Source organism: Myripristis murdjan, chromosome 19 (genome assembly GCF_902150065.1).
Source record: "Myripristis murdjan chromosome 19, fMyrMur1.1, whole genome shotgun sequence".
NCBI classification, from domain to species: Eukaryota; Metazoa; Chordata; class Actinopteri; order Holocentriformes; family Holocentridae; genus Myripristis; species Myripristis murdjan.
In genome coordinates, this window is record NC_043998.1 from 17,877,000 (window position 1) to 17,899,724 (window position 22,725).

Here is a 22,725-nt window from a genome sequence, read left to right on the forward strand (position 1 = left end):
TCTGGATAAAAGCGTCACTGCTAAAACATGAATCTTTTTTCAATCATCTGTCCCTGGCTTTTGCCTGGAATGCCAATTAAAACCTACAGGTGCAAGCTTTCATTAACAAAAGGAGCAAAAATGTGTTTTTGCAAATGCTTCATAAATCTCTTTTGAAGGGTCTGGAGGGTTTAACTGAGCTCTGCGGCCGCGCCACTTTTCCATCATCTGTCCTCATTTCACTTCCGCTGGTAGAAATGAGAGGAGAGAGGATAGAGGATACAAAAAGCATGACTGACAAAGACCCTAATAGAGAGAACGGTCCCGCTTTGATTTTTACTCCCCTTATTGTCCATTTTCACCATAGCATTTGAGCCCAATTAGCCCTTTACTGTCAACACAGAAAGAATAGCCACGGACATGTAAAGAGCTCTTATTTCATTTGGGCCTTTTTGGCTGGCTCTGCTCTGTTTGGCGCTGCTTAGCAGTGGAGACAACTGAGCCAAGCCCATCAGCTCAAATGACACGCATGGAGAGGATAACTGGCAGCCGGGCTTATAGGGAGAGGCTGTGCCTTCGCATTTGATGTACAACACCATCGCAACCCCTTCACTCATAGGCCCTAAATGCCTCAATTTCTCTCCTTTAGTTTGTCATAAACAAATCAATATTGTCAGAGAGAAAGGATATTAACGCAGAAAAATATAGCATAATCTACTTAGCTCTGGGAAATTGCTTTTTATTGTGCCTGCCTTGTCAAATGGAGGGCTCATAGTCAAAACAACATTTATATATCTGATTTTTTAATTACATTTAATACGTAGCCAGTACCCAGTTTGGCATATTGAAAGGCAGGGAGTTGAACTGAAATGAGAAGCCGGCATGCATTTATCAGTTCAATCAATTGAATATGCACTTAAATTTATTATTTTGAGTCTGATGTGCTCAAAACAACAGACAATCACCCTGTTTTGAAATAAGAAAAAGCGGAAATCATTATAAATAACGTTGACGAGGAGGTAAGAAATCATGCATATTTACTATAATGTATGACACTGGAGTGGAACAGGTTGGGTTACTAGGCAACTGGCTCTTGAAATGCAGATTGGCACGATCATTTCCTTCAAACGAGTTTTTATACAGGTGTGAGATCGGCCTCGGCACCTGCCAAGCTCACACCCTCGGATACTTTTACACTCTATAAACAGCGGCACCAAGAATAATTTTCCACAGCTGGCTTGTCACAAATGAGCTGAAGTGTAAAAGTCGTCAATCACCCTGAATTGCCTTGGTAGCCTTGACTGATCTGTTTGATTACGTGGTGGAACGGCAGGGATGTGGGATAAAACCACCTCAGCTCTGTTTGCCCACCTTTCTATTTGCAGAATTATATTTATCCACCCACATTACGTCGCATTAAATGATCGAAGTGACATGTGCACACGGCCATTGGCAGGAAATAAAGGCAGTTGCAGCAGAAGCTCCTGAACTTAGCACAGTCCAGTGGAGCAGCTCAGTATCTGACAGTAAAAGACTGTGGTTGTACTTAAATATGACGCACGGCCTGGCTGGAAAACAGCATGCATGCCCAGTCAACCCTCACTGAGTAAATATAGGTTTAAAAAAACATCAGCAAACCCTCCACAATAGCAGACATTATGCAAGATATCCCCCGATTCTGGACAAGGAGAGGGGCGTTATGGCCTAGTTAGGTCTGACACTGCTATATTTTATTCATAACCATATGACACTCTCCCCTGTTGCATTTGTAGCCTTCTGTCTCTGGATTTTATCAATTAAAACACAGAATCCATTCACACACTGTGCTATCCCACATAAGAGAGAAGGCGAGTGACAGACAACACTTTCCAGGACCTCCACTCGTAGCATCAGGCCAAACAAGAAAAAAATAAAATAAAAATAAAATAAAAACAAGACATATCTGATTGCTGTGAAATTATTTAGCATTGGCCTCCCCAGATCCCCAGATGCTGTTTACATCTGAACTACAAAGGATTTCAACGCATGTATAAACCAAAGAAGTTATTTATAGTGTGGTATAAATTAGAAGTCATTCATAAATATATGATAAGTGACCGTCTGTGGTAACTGCAGCTACAGAACGTGTGCCGGGACAGTAAAGTGTTTGGTTTGAATGTGTTTATAAAGCAAAGCCGCTGGACAGGGACTGATGAGAGGTGAGTCTTAGGAAAAGGGCTGGTAAGAAACCACAGCACGCTGCACCGCTGCACACAGCAACGCAGGAAGGAAAACCTCCAAGAAACAAACCATAACACAAGGACATGCAGCACTCACCCACGCATACAGCTCTGTTACTATGGCAATGGAGAAACAGTGAATGCACACTCACAAACACACACATACACACATGTACGCCACTATCTAATCTTGCTGAACTTTAAAATAAAGAAAGGCAGGTCCGGCTAAAATAGCAGAGATGCTATAAATACTGATTGTTGGAGTAAAATGTTATCAGATGGGTTTGTTTGGAAAAGGTCCACTTACAGTTGCTGTGGTGGAGAATTTTTAGAAGAACCTAGGGGACTCCTGCGGTACAGCAATAACTGTGTGTGGGTTCAGATTGAGCATTTTCTCGCTTCAATTTCTCATTATGCAGCAAAGACACAGAAAATAAGTCCCGGCTATTTTCTCTGCCCTCGGAGGGCAGTTTCACGATACCTCAGCGGCAAAACTGTTTTCATTTCGTAGCAAGATACAGATGCTGTGGATGTGTGTGTTTTTTTATGCATGAAGTTATGAAAAATTAATCGTTTTCCCTCAAAGGAAATATTGAAAATGGGTAAAACAAAGGCCGTGCTGGAACAAAAGAGTGCCACCACATCACTGTTGTCACGCCTGACTCTGTCCCTCTGGAATACGATAGCTGATTTACTATTGAAGATAAGCTTCCAACCCCTGTCATGCAAAGACAAGACAGATCTGTGCAAGCCCTGCAGGAATAAAACGGGGGCCGAGGGGAAAATAGCAAGTGAAAGTTAGGAGGAGGTCTTAAAAGCATCCCATGGCGCACGCCCACACAACAAGGCGGCGCTGCTTTACCGGGTTCAGTTTGTTTCTTCCCTTTGACATTAGCACGTTAACCGTCTAATTGCATCTAAAAAGAGAGGAGGAAAAGGAGCAGCGATTTCAACCGTCTTGTGCCTGGGTGGAGCCCTCGGCTTATTTTAGCTCCGCTCTCATGGTCGCAGCCAGACCACCGCAGCCCCACGGTCAGAGGCATGCAGCATGTGAGCGGCTTTGATGCGACGCTGGTTAGCCTGTTAAGTGGCCCGCTAAGCCCCGCCATGATCAAACCAATAATCCCAATAACGTGAGGAATCCAGGTGGGTCCGCCGGGATGCCGTGCTTTCCGTGTGATCGGCGAGCAGGGTCTCTGGGAACGCTGCACTCTCTCACCTTCATCACACCATGAAGTGAAAGGCACATGAGGGCTGCCACTGTGCCAACCCAAGATATTAGTGTCATCAGTCAAGCTTTGCCTGGAGTTCACTTAGGGACAGTAAAAGCAGGCGCTGCTATGGCTATGGAAGACAAAGGGGTAGCGAGCAGTCTCAGTGCCAGGGTGTGTGTGAATGTGTGTTTTGTGTGTGTGTGTGTGTGTATGTGTCTGTGTGCTTTGGGGAGAGACAGAGCGGTAATTGTATTGGCAGAAACAAGGCATGGTGAGGAGGCGCGATCAGTTCTTAGGCCCTGACGCGCTCCGTCTCCTTCTGGTACCAGCACTGTTGTAGCTACACACACATACACAAGTCAGCACCAAGAGAAATAAAGTGAATTCCACACAGATGGAACAGATCAGGTGTCGTGATAAATTAAAGATCCACTAGGTGAGGTATCGCAGGGATCCAACAGCTTTAGGCACGGTAGATTTAAGACTTTTTAAGACTTTTTAATTGCCACTTGGAATCGAATTCAAGATTAATTTTACATGAAAAACACATCAATTACTCGGGTAGAGCAGAACTGGAAGTACCTGGTGTTTGTTGGCGGGCTGATTTGGCAATTTTGTGTTTCTCTTCTTCTGCATCTGCCTTTACTCCCATCATGCCGAGTTTGAAAACCTTCTTGCACAAAATAACCTGCGCCTCTTAACATCACCTTGTACCGGTTTCAGCAAATCTTGGTTGAATAGCCAAATCCCACTGAGTTTGCACTTCCCCGTGTCATCCCCAGTTCAGTGTTCGGCTACGGCAAACAAAATATGAATGTTGCTGGTTCCACTATCCTGATCTGCGTGACGTTCATGTTGGAGGAATTCAGTAAATTATTTCAAAAAACAGATGTTACCCATTATTTTGAGATTTTAAATGACAAAATAATTTCAATGCCTTTTATGGGAACCCAAATACAGTCCTTTATCCAGTTTGCAGTGAACAAGCGATCCGTGAGATTTCTGCATTTTTCCCACACAAACTAATGTTGTCGAGCAGGAAAACATCTCATTTTGTTCACGTTCTGTGAGCGTCTTTGATGTGAACAAAAATACAAAGTGTCGAGCTACCTCAAAGGAAGACATTTCACATATTTGTGGAAGACATTAATCTTTTACCCCTCGCTCCATTTGGTATCCAAAGCACATATAAAGCCACAACACTTGACTTCTGGGCATTGACGTTTGCAAAACAGTTTGCTCTCGCTGCCATTGGGAGTCACCAATGTTCAGGGACTGCCTTCTGAAGCTTTAAAGGAATACCTCCCTCAAAAACGATATGTTTTGTATCATTTACTCATCCCAAGTTGTCTTCAATATCTGATAAGAGGTTTTTAATCCCACGCCTCACACAGAGTGAAGGTTCCAAAAAGCCATTTGTATTAAATGGAGCTGCTTGGGAACTTTGACAGCAACACAAATGATGTTTAAAAAGGTCCAATTCACATTCTCTGACATTTTGAGCACCAAAATCCAAGTCTTGACTCATTTCTCAGTACATCCCAAACCAAACTGTGGTATTATCTGCATTTTAGTGGGAGTGATTGTTTTTGCCTCGCAATTATCATTTTAAATGGAAAATAACTAGTAAAATGAGGATGATGTGATTGTCAATGTTTTGTTTTCTGGAGAATATGATTGGTAGGCCAGGGCATCTATACTTCATCTATGATGGTACACTATCACATTTAACCTTCATCAAAAACTTACAGCTGCTGCAATACGGATATTGCACATATCCATACTGCAATTTTGATATTTCAATTGATCGTGCATGAAGCGTGAATTGGCTTGGGGAGGACTGGAGGGACAGAACTTGGATAACAGAGCACCAAGAGTTTGAGAATTTGAAATGTCTTCATATCTTTTTTGCTGCTGTTTGTCAAAATCCCCAATCAACTTCCAGTTCTTGGAAGCTTTGTTTGCATGTAATAAAAACCTTTTTTTTTTTTTCCCACTGGAAAACCAAGACAACTCAGAGGGACTTAATGATACAAAAAATATAGTTTTGGGGTGAAATATTGCTTTAAACAGATGTTTTCATGGAACTCAGTCGTCATGAGACAGGGCTGTTATACTACATTTACTTGGACGCTTACCGTTGCTTACTGTGTTCACATAGTATCGCCGCCCTTGTGGAGACATGTAGCACCTCCAGTGGGGAGGCAGGGGGTCTCTGAGGTCCTCAACAGGAAGCTGACTCAAAGATGCAGTCCTCTGTTAAAACAGAAAAAGCAATAAACACATCAATAAGTGGCAATAACCACAAACAGACTTGTCAGCAAATTGAAATTCAATATACACACCACCTTAGCTCCAAGTCAAAACGCTGTTATCATTTCACATAGGTCGTTCATAATTGAGCATAATTGCTGGAGATTTCACTGTGCAGATAAAACAAAACCACAAAAAATCAGGCGACACAAGAGACAAAGAAGAAAAATACACAAGACTCCGCTTGGGTTCAATGAGGTTCTCATTTCCTGAAGTATTTCACAACCGGCAACCAATGACATCATAGCAGAGAGGGCTGAGCTGCACTGCCACACAAAGAACAACAAACTGGCGTGGGTCTGCAGTCGGACTGGAAGCCAGAGCTGCAGAGTCAGTGTGTGTTTGTGTGTGTGCACGCAGCGTCGAACACAGGAGAGCGCGGAGGCAAACTGCACACATCTGCTATTGATTATCGTGAAAACAACATCGGGCCGAGACCATTGTAACACATTATGGAGATGCTGTTGCGAGACTTGGGAAAGCCAGATGAAATTCCATATCAGTTACAGTTCTGCTATCGGGGAGCCGTGCCAAGTCATTCAAGCATCGAGCAGAGGTTAGTTTTAGTAACTGGAGGGAAATGCAATCCAGTTACTGCAATGATTCAGTGGAGCCCTGCAGGCTACAGAGAGCTGCTTGACTCATGTCTTCAATAGGATGCAGAAGGATTACACTTTGGAGCAATTACGCAGATAATGGGGATTACCTTTAATAAAACACTTTTAAAGGCGAACGACGTAGTTTCAAAGTGGAGGCCGCACCACTTTGTCATGAACGCCACCCAATACCCAAGAGTAGAACTTGCCTCAGGAGTGCAGGACAACTCTTATATCCCATCATAACCCAGCATATAAGAGCATTTTGGGTTATTATCTGGGTTATTAGTAGGGGTGTAAAACCAAACCGTAAAAAAGCAAACTGTTCAATCCACAATACACCCTACAAAGTGCAGTGTTAAACACACATCCACCGCATGAGAGCCATGTAACCACTTTCCTAGCTGACAAATTAACGAAAACACTGAAAGTATTTTTATGTTGGTTATAAATAGTCTCAGTAGACTTCTCCCTTTTGAACAATATCTGTTGATTTCATATTGTTATCTAAAATCTCTCAATGGAAAAAATGGCTATTTTTGCAAATAAGAGAAAATACAGAGAACATTGGAAATGGTAGTGTGTTTTTCTTCTCTGGTGTAAAAAACAAACCATACCGAAACCGAAATCGTGACCCAAAAACTGCAATACATTTGTATTGCGGGTTTGGAGATTTGAGTTTGGGTTTCTTGAACTGTTACAGCCCTAGTTATTAGGCATGAACCTTAGGGGGTTTATCCATCCTCAACCCCATCCTTAACATTGATAAACAAAGTGGTGCTCCCTCCCATTTGAAACTGCATCGCCTGCCATCTGATGAGGGTTCAACCCCACTGCAATCTGTTTGTTGTCTCTTCACCAAGCAATATGGGTCAATTTGTTTGCAATCCCCTAGCATGTTAGAGAATGAGGACAGAATGATGCTTGAGGAAGCCGGTGATCAGTGATCAGTGAAAGTGACCATGCACTGATGAATCCCACCTTGTCTTGGGAATCCTCTGTGGAGATGTGTTTGGATTGAGGAAGGCGGGGGAGCGGTTTACTAGAGTGTAACAGGAATGCCATTCATTATCATTAAACACAGCTAGACGCCGGAGCAAGGGCAGATCTGACCTTTGAGCAAACAGAACAGCAGTGCTAAACAAACCTCGTCGCACAACTTTTCTTCATTAGATATTGTCGGTGGTAATCAAGCAGCGCAAAAGCGTGCACGCCGTATTGATTCGGGCACCGACTGTGTCTGGAGATAGAAGCCACGTTCTCTCTCCCACTGCTTTACCTCACAAAATGAAGTCATTACGTCTAACTGCTGCCTTGGAAGAGCACAAGAGAAGAAACGAGCTCTATGGTCCCATAGGAGAGCAGAGTATGAAGCCATGTCAACCCCGGGTGACTTATGACTACATGTAATTACACAGTCTCCTACAACATTGCTGTGATGTTTTTCCTTTGATGGCCTCGGCGGTCACTGTTATATTCGTCCTTCTTCCGCCCTCGAGAAGCAGATTCTCCAGTGTTTCCCTCCAAGTGAAAATGTAGGCATGTGATATTTCAAAAATGCAATGGAGAAAACACTGCGGCACTAGATGCGAGTCAAAAAGCCAGCGTGATGGGAGGCGGTGGCGGTAATCCAAGATGCCATGAAAGAAAATCTAAGCCATTTGCAATCATGACAGTGAATGAGGATCAGAGGATTACACAGTGAAAACAAGATCAAAATAGAAAACAAAAAGTCGATATCACTGCCAAAAGACGCACAGATACAGTTACAGTGTGAGTGAGCGCCAGGCTCTGTGAATGTGTGCAGAGGCAAGGCATCCTTCAATTGTTCCACACCCCAATGCAACAAAGCAGTTTGTTGTTTCCGAGCCAAACAACACGGGTTATTGCATTTGTTTGCATTCTCCGAACTTGTAATTGCATGAAAACAGGAAAGGGCAAGGAGAGCAAGTCATGGGTGAAAGTGACGGTCACCTGAACCCCATGTGCTGCAGTAACAAGAGACACATAGGGCTTTCTCTGCATTTCCTGCCTAATTCCAGTTTCCTGTTGGCTTCCTTTAGACACAATCAAACCCCATATCTGTGCAGCACAATGTTGTTTGGTCACATGTTCGTTATCAGCAAAGTGAGTATTGTGTTTCTCTGAGCTAAGCAAGTATGCCTCTCCAAAGCAGGCTCGGACAGATGGGAGTGGGCTGGTTATGGTCATTCTTAGAGACACAGTCTGCAAGATTCTTGGACATGAACACATTTTAGGTTGTTGACATGGTTTGTTTCCAACACTGCAATAAAAAAAAAAAAAAAAAAACAGAAACTGCCTCTGAAGCTACTGTGTAAATCTGTCTTTCAGCTATTATTGGAATGTCCATAGGTCTGCTTCAAGTGTGTCTTGAAGCTTAGCTAAGCCTTGAATGAAGACTGTTTTGAGCCACTAGAGCCTTGACTTAAAATTCTCTTTCCTGGCAGAATATTTGTGGAGGATATGACAGGTCTCTCAGGCAGAAAAATAGACATGAGTGAGTGAATGGGAACACCTTGGTGGTGGGAACTGTGACAAATCTAAGAGCCAGCTTGTCTCGGCATATGCAACATTAAATAATGCACCATTCCAGATGGTTAACCTTATAAACCCCAGACTGCCTTTGGCTCCACATTCACAGCATGCCAGAAAAGCCCCTGGCAGAGAACAGAAGGATTCATCCATGGCTATGATGAGTGAGGAGCAACCACAACAATCATGGCTGCTGTCTGTGAGCAGAGCAGCCGCACTCGACATGTCTGTCTTCTAGTTTGATTACATCTCAGCTGAAGTTTAATTAAGCATTCATTAGCCACTACGCTTGTCACTGGACTAAGCCGGGGAGAAGGTAATGAGGAGGTCTACTCTGCTCTTTTTCATACTACGCTATAATTATGTGAGTGTTTCCTCCCAGCAAACTGGTACCTGGTGACTATAAAGTGAAAATGCCCCCTCAGATACTCCTACACTGTTAAGTATCATTAACCTGTGATGCTCAGCACATTACAGCAGTTAATTTGTGGTAAGTATTATAATTTACATACCTGCATTCTTTACTTCCACTTCTGTTAGTGATTTCCTGCGTTTTCCCAGAATGGCTTTCGGCACCACCCGGAAAAAAGGGGCATTTGGGTGTATAAATACAGACAGCTAGACAAGCTTGGTGGTGAACAATGGGGCATGTCTATGACTAGAGATGTCCCAGTACCATTTTTTCCTTCCCTATACGAATTCCAACACCTGAAATTGTGTATCCGCTGATAATGAGCACTAATCCACAGCTTCATACTACAAACCCTGTATGGAAGTGATATGATTGAATCTAAAGCCTTGCCCTTTTACTGATGGGGCTTTCCAGTGTAAAATATTGCCAAATTGCGGACATTTTTTATAGTAGTCTGCTGTCCACTGACTTAAGAAACAATGACTGCTGTTTATTCGTCATTTTTTACAGTGGTGATCAGGCTATGTAATATATTTTAACCCCTTTCTCTGACATTTTGTTAGTGTTTTTTACAGAAAAACACAAACACACATTAGGATTTTTTTATCAGGGGTGAACATGGCCGCAACAGGATAAAAAACGACCGTGCTACACAGTGAATGAAAGCAGCGAGCCAGTGGTCAGGTGAGGTAGACAGTGATGTGGAGTGAGGGACCACTGCATGGCGGAAACTGTGCACAAAAAAATTAAGCATGAAATACGTATTCACTGATGCACAATCCTTCATTCACTGTATTAGAGGCATATCCGATAGTGGCATTGGTATCGGAACAACTCTACGTTTGACTGCAGCTGCACCTCTTACTCAAAACTTGTGGCTGCATTGCATTCTGGTCCATTGAGGCTACTGTCAGTGGGGCTATTTGTATCTCTGCCTCGTCCATGATGGATTTCTTGATGGATTTTTTCCTTTATGACTGCTGAAGTTGCTGCAAAATGGAAAATTGAGAGAGACGCCCTTGCTGTTTGATTCTGAGGGACTGACGGCAAAACCCAATGTTTACCGTTAGTCTTGTTAGACGGCTGAAAAATGTTCTGCTATTGAACCTCTTAGTGGAAATAAGAAAAATACACCACCAAACAAGAAAATAGTCCAAGAAATACGAGTTGCATCACCAATAAGAGATTTTTTGGAGTGGATTTTTCCTCTACGGAGCATTGACTTGGTTTCAAAATAGTGGCTTGATAAGAATTTTGACATTTAACATTCACAAGCAGGGAAAAAATTTACAGAATCCAGTTGACCGATAAAGTACGAGGCTGACTCAGTAAGAACCAGGATCCTTCATTGGTATGCCTGGTATTGTACACAGATCCCGGAGTTTTCTTCCTCAGATTACAGATGTTTCCCACACACCCCCAAAAAACACAGGCAGCATCTCTTATTATGGAAAACAAAATACCTCATGGTCTCTCCATTTCAGTGACACTGGCTCCGTGCCTGGAAAACCAAGAATAATTTGTTAAATTCCCTTGGAAAATGTCTTTAAATAAATAGCCAGCCTTCCTTTCAGGTCAGTTGGAGAGTAACAGCGTAGTAAACGTGGTTGTTACTCCTTCACCTAGATTTTAATAGGCTGGGTTGAGGCCTTCGGGAAGGATTGTGCTCGCTTCAGCTTCACAGTCATTACAGGGAAAGTTCATAGCCAGGGTATAATCTAACCACAAGTGAAAATGTGGCCTATATTAAATAAGCAGTTTATTCAGAAGCATCTCGTGCGCATGTAGAAAACAGGTCTGATCTAATGTACCACAGTACAGACAGTCAGGGAGTGTCTCTGAATTGGAAATGTTAATTGGACATGGGGGTTAGATAGGCCGCTACAGTATGTGGCACAAAGAGGCAGTGATGCCCAATTTGAAAAATTGACTTGAGTTAGGGGTTAGCAGAGGATAAAACATGTAAAATGTAATTGCATCCCACCAGGGCTGCCTTAAAGCATTGGGTTTGTAAAAGGGAGCACATCAGCTTAACTGGGGAACAACTTCATTTTATTCTAATAACCAACAAAATGATCAAAATAATTTCCAACTTGGACTGCTGTACGGCCTAACCTCATTAAGTTAAACAGATTGTACCGCTGACGTCATACTGTAGAAACAATGGATTTTAACTGCAAACATTACGAAGCACTTTCCACATTGAGCAAGAGCATAAAACTGAGCCTTCTGAACAGATTTCAAAACGGCGTGTGACGAATCAAACCTTGAGCTTTCAGCATAGTTTCTATTTAGCAACGGTACAATAGAAACACTGTCCTGACAAGGTGATTCATTCCATACAAGTGTCACTGTCTGTGGTCGCATGGAATGTGAAGCAGTGGTCACCCACTCACCGTCTGTCTGGAGGAGGAGAAATGTGCAATGGTCCAGAGTTTCATCACAACGGGTTAGCGGACAGGCCCTACTCTAAACTTTAGCTGTGCTCATGTAAAAGCCTGGGTGACTCATTACCTCCTGACTGTTGACAGGGTGTGTGTGTGTCTGTGTGCGTGCGTTGAAGTGTGTGCGCCGTGGAGCATAACTCAGCGTTAAGGCAGTGTGCGAGCCGAGCCCGACCTCTGGTGACCCCCGTGAAAACATCTGGACGTGGGAAGACGAGAGTCCGCGGGGGTCACAGTCTGTCAGGGCAGCTGTCCGCTTTCCAAGTTGGAAAGTGACCCGGTGACGGAGAGGACCCTGAACACGAACATGAGGCGCTGCGTGAGCCATATAAGAGCTGGAGAGGAGTTGTGCACTGCTTCGACACCACGGATAGCGGCAAGATGTTCGCAGTCACGTCACCCCGAGCTATTCTTGGCACCGACAAAACCCCTACCTCTTCACTTTGCCGGTGCACACTGATTCCTGAAAAACTCGGGAATAGCATGCATTTCCATTTTGCTTACATTTGAATGCCTTTCATATGCTGGTCTTGAAAGCAAACAGCAGCTGTATATACTTGAGCAGGGATGTAAACAGTCACAAGCACAGCCACAAACACAAGGGCACAGTCTTTTTTCATGTTAAGATGCGCACAGTGAGAGCACTGGCCATCTCTAGTCAGGAGTTCCTGCGCAAATAGTTGCAAGACACAAACTGGTCTCTGTATATAGATTTTTTCCCCCTGCCTCCTCCCAGCTGGCTCCCACTCTTACCTTGTCATATCAGCAGAGTACAGGAACAGAGGTGTGACAGACAGGGGAAGTGTCTGTTTCCTATTATTCACTCATAAAAACCTCTGCCTTCCCTCGCTGTGTCAACACTGTCATATTAGCACAGTCTGCGTTTCTAGTAAGTTCACACACAACTGCTGATGCCATTGTGTGGGCCCAGTCAACACTGTCATAGGGATGGGACAGCAGCATATGTTGATGCTCAGATGCAACTTTGTGAGCAATGCAGGGTTACACTGAAATATCGGTTGTTGCACTTACACTGCAAATCCCATATCGCTCAGTCAATGTCGTTCGCGCCATCCACAATGGAAGCTCCGTATTGACTTGCTCCCCGACCAAAGCAAAACGTCTTTCTCGCTAAAGTAAGCAAAGACGATGATCATTATCGGAAGTTTCATAAAGGAACCCCATGTCTGGCTTGAGACAATGCTTACCCGTGTTATTGAACCACATGAGGTAAGGAGATAGCGGAACCTAAAAGTCATCCTGTACAAGAACTTCAGGACGGATTTCACAGAAGCATTCTGGCGACCAAATGCTTCTTTCAGAGGCTTTTTTTAAAAAAAAAAAAAGGACCTGGCAAAACAGACAATCAAATCTCTGACAATCAAATCCCTGCTCACGTATATACAGATTCAAATTTTCCTTTGTTCCTAGTACAATAAATGTGCTTAACTTGCATCGGTAACTTGCACAGTAGCACTTTACTGACTTGACTGCACCAGCTCTTTATTAGGGCTCGCACTTTATTGTTAACTAGGGATATTTTATTTTTTTTGACAAACAGATGCATTTTATCAATTCATTCACTGAATTCTTATTCATGGTTGTTTCCTTACTGTTTTATTGTTGTGACTGGCCTTTTGCATGTTGTGTTGTATATGTCTTGTCCTCTACTGCAAGCTGAATTTCCCCCCGAGGGACAATAAAATCTGAATCTGAACCTGAATCAAATACCACAATATCTTACCAAGTAATGTCAGTAATGTTAATATGCAGATCAAGCAGGTAGAGGCAAATAATAACAGCTAGAACACCCTAATAAACTCAGGAAATTGCATCCCTTTACTACAATATCAAATAATATGCAAAAATTCCAGATGATATCTAGTCTCATATCACGATACTGACATGACATTGATAGATACTTTCCATCTTGCAAAGAGGAAAATTCTACCGGGAACCCTGATCCCTTGTCACGAAAACAGTCCAATTTAAAGATACTGTCTTCTCAATCTCAGATATCAGCAGCTTCAATACAAAATCTAAGTGTTGGCCCTCAAAAAAACTCAAGTGACCTCAATCCATACAAAAGAAAAAAACACCCAAATTCCCGCACTTGAGGCTAAGGTGACTGTGCCTCATAACCACCTTTAACAATAGGCCCCAAAGGAGAATGTAAAGACTAACAAACAGAACTTGGCCCAGAGGTTTGAGGCTGGGGAGAGAGTTCCAACCCCTCGGGGATCACTCAGCGGGTGTCTGGGCCTCTTATGGTGTGAGAGGCAAGGCCAGGAAGAAATTTCTCACACATGTCGGGCAACTAATTACTACTGAGCGAGAGGAGAGTGCGTTCAGATGCGGAAAGACTGAGCCGGCCTAAAGGGAGGAGGAGTGAAATATACACTCCCAGACCTTGGAGGAAGGAAGAGACAGAGGGAGAAGTGAGGGCTGTTAGACCATATCTTTATTTGGGAGACATTGTTTTGGTATGGGCAGATGTGGGAGCCTGAAGCGAAGCCACATTCCCAGATGCAGAGACACTTCAGACACACAGAGCCACTCAGACAGGAGGAGAGACACACATGCATGTTCAAGCATGCACTCACACACAGACACACACAAACACATCTGAGCACACACATATGCATACACTCAAACTGTCACTACTGTCTGCTCAGTGTCTCAGTGCATGTGTGTGTGTGTGTGTGTGCATGTGGAGCACTGCCTACAAGTAACAAAGCCCGTTTTGTGCGCTCCCCGCCCCGTCCGGTTTACGTGCATTGCTCAAGCCCTTGTGCGTCTCGCTGTCTCTTCTCCTTCAGCCGCAGAAATGACATGAGAATACGACGGGACCAGTGTGACACACAACTGAATTAGAGATGAATGGTGAATGAGTCCACTGAATACTAAGGAGGAGCGAGCTCTCCAGTGTGCCGATCTTATCTGGACAGGGCTGGTTATGTTCTGTGGATCTGATATGGCAGCCTGTCAATCCACTGCACAGCCTCACGCCCAAGCACTAAACTCACTCTGCACGCCGCAGTCCAAAGTGTGCTGTCGAACTGCAAATCGGGACTGTGCACATAGTTTTTTTTACGTTTTAAATTAAGGCAGCAACTAATGATTATTTTTACTGTCATTAAATGTATCAGTTATTTTATAATTCATCTTTTGATTCATCACTTTAATATAAAGTGTAAAAAATAGAGCCCAAAAACATGTCTTCAATATGTCTTTATAGTGGCACAAGCAGCCGCAATAAATAAATAAATAAAATAAAATAAAATAAAATAAAATAAAATAATAATGATATATAACATATTAGTAGTAGTAGTATCTATGCATGAATATAGGGATGCAGAATAATACTGGCATGTCATCAGTATCAGCCAATAAAGGCCTTAAAATGAGTATTGTTAAAAAAAAAAAAAAAAAATCCAATATTACCCATCCCTAATAAAAATAAATATGGCATGTGTGCATTTTGAAAAGCATTGTATTTTACGTCTGCATATGCCAGTGGGCCATCACAACAAGAGTAGACATAACAATAATAATCGATAATTAGTAATAATATGTTAATTCCACTGCAGGAGAGACTTGATGTTGCAATGAGGCGGAATAAATATGTGGATATATCGGTATGCCATCAGCAAACTGCCAAAAGAGCTGGAAAATATTGGCTTACTGGATATGGGATAAATACATAAATAGATACATAGTATAATATTATGATGACATGAAGAAAGTCTTATTAGTCGTCTTAGTGAAAGGTGCAATCAGCCAAAGTTTGGGATTTTTACTTGATAAATGACAAGTGTTTAATCAATAATCGAATACATAGTGTATAGACCAATTTTTTTTTCGACTAACTGATCAATCAGCTGTTTCAACATTGCTTCTTATGTATATTGCCTTTTGATGTGTGTTACCATTTGTGATCTGACATATTTTGTGCCTCAGGTATAAAAATACTCATATTTCATTAGCATAAATTACAAATTACAGCTGCAACAAACACAAGGCTCCTATCTCCATTGCCCTGTTTGCCAAAGATCAGATGTTGGGTTCATAGGAAGCGATGACTCTAAACCTAAAAATGAAATACAAGCTGTCTCCTAAACTGCAGTGTATGAGTGCTCCTTCCAGAGAACGCTGGAGCCACCAGCAATCCAGAGATCTCATGCCTACCAGTCTATAAGAGGAGGACAGAGTAGCACAGTTTAGTGATCTCATCACATAATCTCCCTGCTGGGCTCACTGTGAGCCCAACATCTGAGATGGGAGATGCTCAATCCATATTCACTGCCCCTTCTTTCCTCTGACATCCCAGCTACTGTAGCCTTTCACATAGGTGTTCAAACAAAATGGCACAAATAATAATTTCATCAGATCCTCTTTATTGGTACATCTTCTATTCTGTTCAGTGGAGGGTTTTCCAGTGATGTAACATGCACTCTGGCAGCCACACTGGAAGTCCTCAGATCTTGAGCAACAATAGCTGTGAAAAGCCCGAGCAGTTTTAGCCCAATAGAACTGAACACACATGGTACTTTTTCGCGGTTTTTGACTGGGGAACTGCTCAATTCTTCGCTGATACACTGAGTTGCCTTTGATCCTGTGCGACTGCATCAGAGGGCGGAGAGATATGTGGCTCTTCAGTGAGGTAACTGATGAAATTTTGATCAGAGTCAATCAACATGATGGGAAAATCTAAGTATATAAAGCCCAGATTTTAAAAAAAAAAAAAAAAAAAAAAAACTGAGCTGATGCTTTCAAGATACAGCTTGAGAATGTTGTAGAGTAGAGACTGTGAATAAAGACAAGACAGTTTACTATGTCACACTAACCCACATTTGGAAAAATCTCCTTCATCAGATTATTAATTTTGCTCATCTTACACCCACGCCTCAACCATTTTTTTTTTTTGCCATTTGCAATATATTTAGGCATTATCTATGCACAGCTAAAGCTCCCCTGGACCTTCAACACTGCATCAGCCGTGGTTGCTAAGAGACTTCTGACGCAACTCCTTAGTTCTACTCTTTAGCGTCAAAACAAACAGATTGTGGTTACCAAGGTGCTTATTCAACTACCGCAGCCATTCATCTGACATTTTAGAGCTGCATGCATGTTCCATCACAATGACTGACTATGTATTTGGGCATGACGTCAGCACAGGGAGGTGGTTTGAGTTTTCCAGCGAGCAGGGGAAGCACCTGGCTATGTGCAGGGGGAGTCTCTAAGGCAGCAGTCTGACCCCCGGCATACCACTACAGGGATTATGCCAGGCTAAATCACCATCCAAACCTCTGCTGGAAGCCCCCATGGCCCACTCACACGCAGTTATACAGTTTCATAATAAACACAGCTGACACACTACCAGGAGAAGCATTAAGGAAGCAAAAGTGGTTCTCCATAATTTACAGCTCTTGGTAAATTGCTTACAATGGCTCCCCAGGCTACACAGAAACATAATGGCACACTGTAATTCATACTGTGGTGAAAAAAAAATTGATACCACTATAATAACGTAAGCCTAATATTAAAACGTGGGGGTATCAACATTACATTATCTGCAAGATAACTCCAGCTGTAAGAGTACACTCACCCTGGACTGGCAGACTGCACCAGTGTCTTTAGTGTGTACTGAGGAGTCAGCGGGGACCCAGCCTCCAGATGGCTCCTAATAAGCCCAGCTGCAGGGCTCCTGTTACATGCTAACCGCCCATGTTGATATTTCAACGCTTATTGGGGAGTCCAGATTTGTTATGGGAATGCCCTGAGTATCCCCACACAGCAGTAACACCGCAGAACTGCACCCTGGACAATTGTCAAAAGCTGTAACCCAGTGAGTTTCACCGGTTCAGTGAACTACACTTGTTTTATTGGGGGCCCTGGCGAGGAGTGGTGCTTTGACAAACTGGAAAGTCCCAAGTTCACACCCAGCAGCAGCAGCCTAATGTGTCTATCAACCCACTGAACAAGGTTTAATCAGCCTAAGAGAGGTTGAAATTGCTCCAGTGTCTAGGTTAAAACTGGGTTACATAGGGTTTAATTGTGACAGTTTATTAGACGTCTATGTCTTCAGACCAGGGATTTCCAAACTTTTTCATCCTCTGGACCCTGAAGTTGACTTTCACTGAGCCACTTAACCCCATTTCATATGATACTGCTCCAGGGACGCTGACGCAAGAACATATTTTGGCTTATATTAAATATTAAATTTTTCTAGATGCCATACTTGAGCATTGAAAAAAGATGGATAACATGTTAACAAAATCTCTCATGCATCAGAACTAGGCCTATGGCTTTTGAATGGAATCACAGCAAAATTAAACTATGGCTCATTTTGCTGAGGACCCCTTGGGAGTCCCTCAAGGACCCCTGGGAATCGCCAGACCCCACTGAGTTACAGTATATTACAAAAAGCATGAAGCATTACCTTGTACATGTGGAATTATCTGGCGCATATGCTTGATAATAACATGTGTTTATGCATTATTTAAATATGTAACACTAAGTTTATTGCTTGAATCAAAAGCTGACCTGCACATAGCCACAAAGAACCGGTCCTACATGAGAGCTAAAGCATAGATATAGCCTAATGTTTAAATGATGTGTAGTGTTCAGTGTGAGGAGAGAATTTAGAGCAAGGCATTAAACACCCAGCTGCTCACTCACTGCAATTCGCTCAGGAGCATCAGCTAAGAGCATCAGCTGAGTTTGAAGTTGGAATAATTCTTCTTTGATTAATGTCACCTTCCAGACAAGCTAATGAAATAATCAGATTTTCGGTCTTGGAACACAGTCATTTTGGATTTAGTCATACATACACACAATGCAGGCAACAGAAAGGTCTTAGTAACGCCGGCAAGCCGCTTTGAGAGCCTTATCAGCGTTGATCCAGTAAACAGTGGCAGCTAGAAGGCACGTGGAGAGCACAACTTCCACTGATGCTGCACAATTCTCCAAAGACATCATTCATATCACTTCAATTTTAAGCTAAAATGATTTATTGACCCTCCCTGCATACACTTAGGATTTGGAATCAAGTCTCGATATCTGTGTGCTTCATACTTATGGCTGAAAAAAAGTTGATTGTGCAGCGGCAGAAACCACCAAGCTGCATCACAGCCACAATCTAATCAAGTGTTCCCTGGCTCAAGGCCTATCTGTCCGCTCCATTTCATGGACATTTCAGAAGTCAGAAGTGTTCGAGCTGTCAGAGGAACAAAGGAAACAAACCAGCAGGGGCAAAAGCATAATGTCCACACAAAGAGACAATAATTAATAGGACGGAATAAAACAATAAGATGTTAGTCCTCAAAACTAAAAGAATGTCCATCATCAGAGCTGGTCAAGAAGAGCTGTCTGGAATCAGCATTGGCTCCAAAGGTCACGTAGAGGCGAACATGTTTTTTTGCAAAGTAGCAGGTTGAACAAATGGCTGATGTTTTTCTGATTTATTTGCTAGTGCAAGCCCACAAACATGAAAGCATTCACGTCTGCTTTAGACAATATATTCCATTCAATCGTGCCGGGTGACGTCAGTGAGTCACCAGTCGAACCCCATGGCAGCCGAGTCATCACTGCTCGTGTTCAGCTGCTGCTGTATAACTCCCCTTTTGTTCTTAATTCTTTCCCTCCATTTCCTCCTCGTTAGGTGTACAGTGCGCACTGATGAGCCAATCACCACCATGACTCACTGTCATGACTCACCATGCTCTGGTCCTGCTCCTGAACATACAGGTGGCACTGAGCTGAACTGCTGGCACCTCGAAAGACAAATCAGAATCTTGTTTTAATGCCAAATGTCCACCGACAAACACAACTTGTTTTCTTTCTTGAACAACCGTCTTGGAGCCGGGGAGAATATTTGCGCTAAGTCAGACCTAAAATCAGATAAGCATGCCGCTGATTCCTTCATTTAGCTTGAGGGTTGAGCAGTTATCTTGCTGAACATGACACTAAAGGGAAAGGTTGACCAACAGTTCCTCATTTGCAAAAAGCTCGTCCCCCTATCTGAAAAACCTTCTGTTTTATCCGTCAGTATTTCCAGGAAAAATGCATCAAAACCACAATGCAAGCAATTCTAGACGAACCCAGTTATTATTATATTATTATTTGTCAAAAATAAAGCGAAATCAAATGTGGGAGTCTCTGGGGAATGTTTAGAGTGCGCGGCACCATGTGACAACAGGTTTGCTGCTGAATGATTCATTAGGCTGCAAAGAATAGAGATGCTTGGAGAACAAAGCCCCAATGCTGAAGATGACAATAGAGGGTGTCTCAGAGTTAGATCAAAGAGCTGCATTGTCAACCAGACCAGCCATAGAAATTCTTGTCTGGGCTATTAACGCACATTAGTCTGAATTTGTCATCATTTGGGATTATGAAAGTGAATTCCTTCTGCTGGAGTTAGTGTGGAACAGCCTGACAAAAATGCCTGTGATTTCCTGAAAATGCCCAACTGGGTTGAATAGTTTACCAGAATGAGGAAACAAAAAAGTGAGTTTTGTTGCATCATCAGTGCTGTTCACTGTGCGATCCTGCTGCCCTCTAAATCGCTCTCCATATGACAAATCCAAGGAGAACTGGGTGAAACCTCAAGTTTCAGTATGTATAATTGAACCCACATGTGATTCAAGATGTATCTCCTCTGTTACTAACTACAGCACTACTTTACATTCCAGAGGACAATTGAAACACTGATACTCGTACTGTTTTTTTCTTTACATGGCAGCCTTGCCCGGTAGAGACAACAGTCTTGTTCTTAAACTGAAACCTTGATTTTCCGGTCCAGCCCCTGTTGGATGTACTTGAGGTGAAACTTCTCTCAGTTAACATATGAATAGAGATCCTCAGTGATCCAGCTCTCACCGAGGCTGTCTGCCTGGTGGAACGGGTGGGCTGAGGTGATGGCGCAACACTAAACCCAAGAAAGCAAAACATTGACGAGCCACCTCAGTCGTCTCCTTTCAGCACGGCCTCTTCCTGGCACACACATCATCCTGGCAATTCACTCGTCTTTAATGGTTATTCTGGGGTATTTCCATTCCGCCGCAAAGGCCGGTGATGAGTGGCAGGGGAAGTGGGCAAGTGTGGGACGAAGTGACACTACAGTTCTGAGTCCACAACACTGCAAACCCCTGAAGGTGAGCGGCAAACCACATTTCCCCTTGGTTGGCATGAGGCGGGGGGAGAATATTTGCGATAAGTCAGACCTACGATCAGATAAGCATGCCGCTTATTCCTTAATTTAGCTTGAGGGTTGAGTAGTTATCTTTCTTTGCATCTGTGTTTTGGAGAAGGAACGCATGCACCCAACGTGCGGACACAGTTCGGTTAGCGCTTTCAAAAATCAGGCAATGTCCTTCGACCACTTTACATACCCTACATTTCTTCCACCTCTTGAGTCTTTCCTGTGTGGGTGCTTGTTTAAAATATCTGCCACCTTGAAAAAAAAAAGTTCTTTATTGCTTCCTGTAGGGAAATTCTCTTGTCTCTTGTCCAGCTCTAATAAGATGGAAAGAGGTCAAGCCCAGCTACAGATGAGAACTTCAGGAATGAGAAGACACTTCAGCTTGGTGGACGCTTCTTGAGATCGGGGGCTTGAACCGAGGTCATCTGGTCGACGGACTGCGTCTCTGGTCACTCCACCACCTTGTTGCTCCAACCCTGAACGCCATTCTTCAGCTGGTCTGAAAAACCCTCATAGGGGACGCTGAGCTTTGCTTCAAACACTTGAAGTTTGCTTCTTCAAGCTCTACGTCCTTTATATTTTATCTCAAAAAATCTGCACAAGCCCAGTGTTGACATGCACTGGTCTGCTTTGCTGCGGCTCATCGCAGCTTCAGTCAGTTTTAACAGATCACATTTATATCTTGTCCAATCCAGTAGGATGAAGTGATAAAAAAAAAAAAAATGGCAGCGCTGAAGCCTTAGCTGGGAAAATTGGTTACATGCCCATCTCTCTTGGATACAAGCGGATTATAACAAATTGTCACAATACTGAGTGGTGTCACCAATTGGAGACAGCAAGCCATTTCCTGAACCAGAGATTCAATCTCCTCCAATCGAATGATCACTGAGCCAAACAAAATTTTGCAAATGAAATCAGCATGATTGAATAAATTTGTGTTAAAAAAAAAAGGGGTCTCCTCTGCCTCAGTTTTTATCTGACTTGTAGCGGCATGACTGTCGAAAGTGACTTGCAGGGAAAGAAAAAGGGGGGTGGGGGAATGTTTGACCACAGTCGAGAGAGCCTCCTCTCTGCCCTGCCCTGGTGCATCCATGCACACCGAGAAGAGACCTGAGAATGTGACTGGAATGTGTGTGGAATGAGGAAGTGTGGAGCCTTCAGTCAGTAAGTCAGCCAGCCAGCCAGTCAGCTCATAGGTGGGACGGGTAGAGTTAATCTGATAAGCACAGCATGGCAAAACTATTCATTAGCTCATCTGTGAATACTATCTTTATCTCTAAGTGTGTGTCACTGATCTCTCTGAGTGCATATGTGAGAGAATCAGAGAAACACAAACCTGGTGTAAAAATGACATATATAAAAAGAATAAAAGCTTATGTTTGAAGCTACTGTTGCAGTGCCTTACCTCCAGGACCTGGACATAACTTGAGGGAAACCATCCCCTGGCTCCATCCTTCTCTCCTTCCCACCAGCCGCCGGGCAAAGCCTGGACAACCTTAATAATTTCCCCCGTCTCGAAGCTGAGCCCCTGCTGGTGCTGATCCCCGCTGAACGGGTACAAACTTTTGCAGTAAGATCCAGACATCGCCAGCGCTGAAGGGTCCGCGTCGCAACTCTCACTGCGGGCAAGTGAAGTGATGATCCCCCCCTCACACTCCTCAGAAGAAAACAACAACAATAACAACAACAATCTGGATTTGGAAAACAAACAAGAATTTCTAGCAGAGTTTGTGATGCTGCTTAGTATGGCATGGCGAGCTCCGAGTGAAACTTGAGCAAAAGTGAGAGAAAGT

General features: G+C 43.2%; 1 protein-coding gene across 2 annotated transcripts in view; it reads right to left on the bottom strand.

Moving 5' to 3' along the window:
• The window catches only part of gas7b (growth arrest-specific 7b), a 66,577-nt gene extending 44,060 nt beyond the window's left edge, over window positions 1–22,517 (bottom strand). For both annotated transcript variants that reach the window (XR_003930048.1, XM_030077202.1), the window contains exons 1-2: window positions 22,338–22,517; window positions 5,551–5,668 (exon numbers count right to left, since the gene is read on the bottom strand). Coding sequence is in view for 1 of the 2 variants with exons in the window: in XM_030077202.1 (XP_029933062.1) it covers window positions 5,551–5,668; window positions 22,338–22,517 (298 nt within the window). In the remaining variant the exon portion in view is untranslated. The remainder of the gene's footprint in view (window positions 1–5,550; window positions 5,669–22,337) is intronic.
• Between the last annotated feature and the right edge of the window lie 208 nt (window positions 22,518–22,725).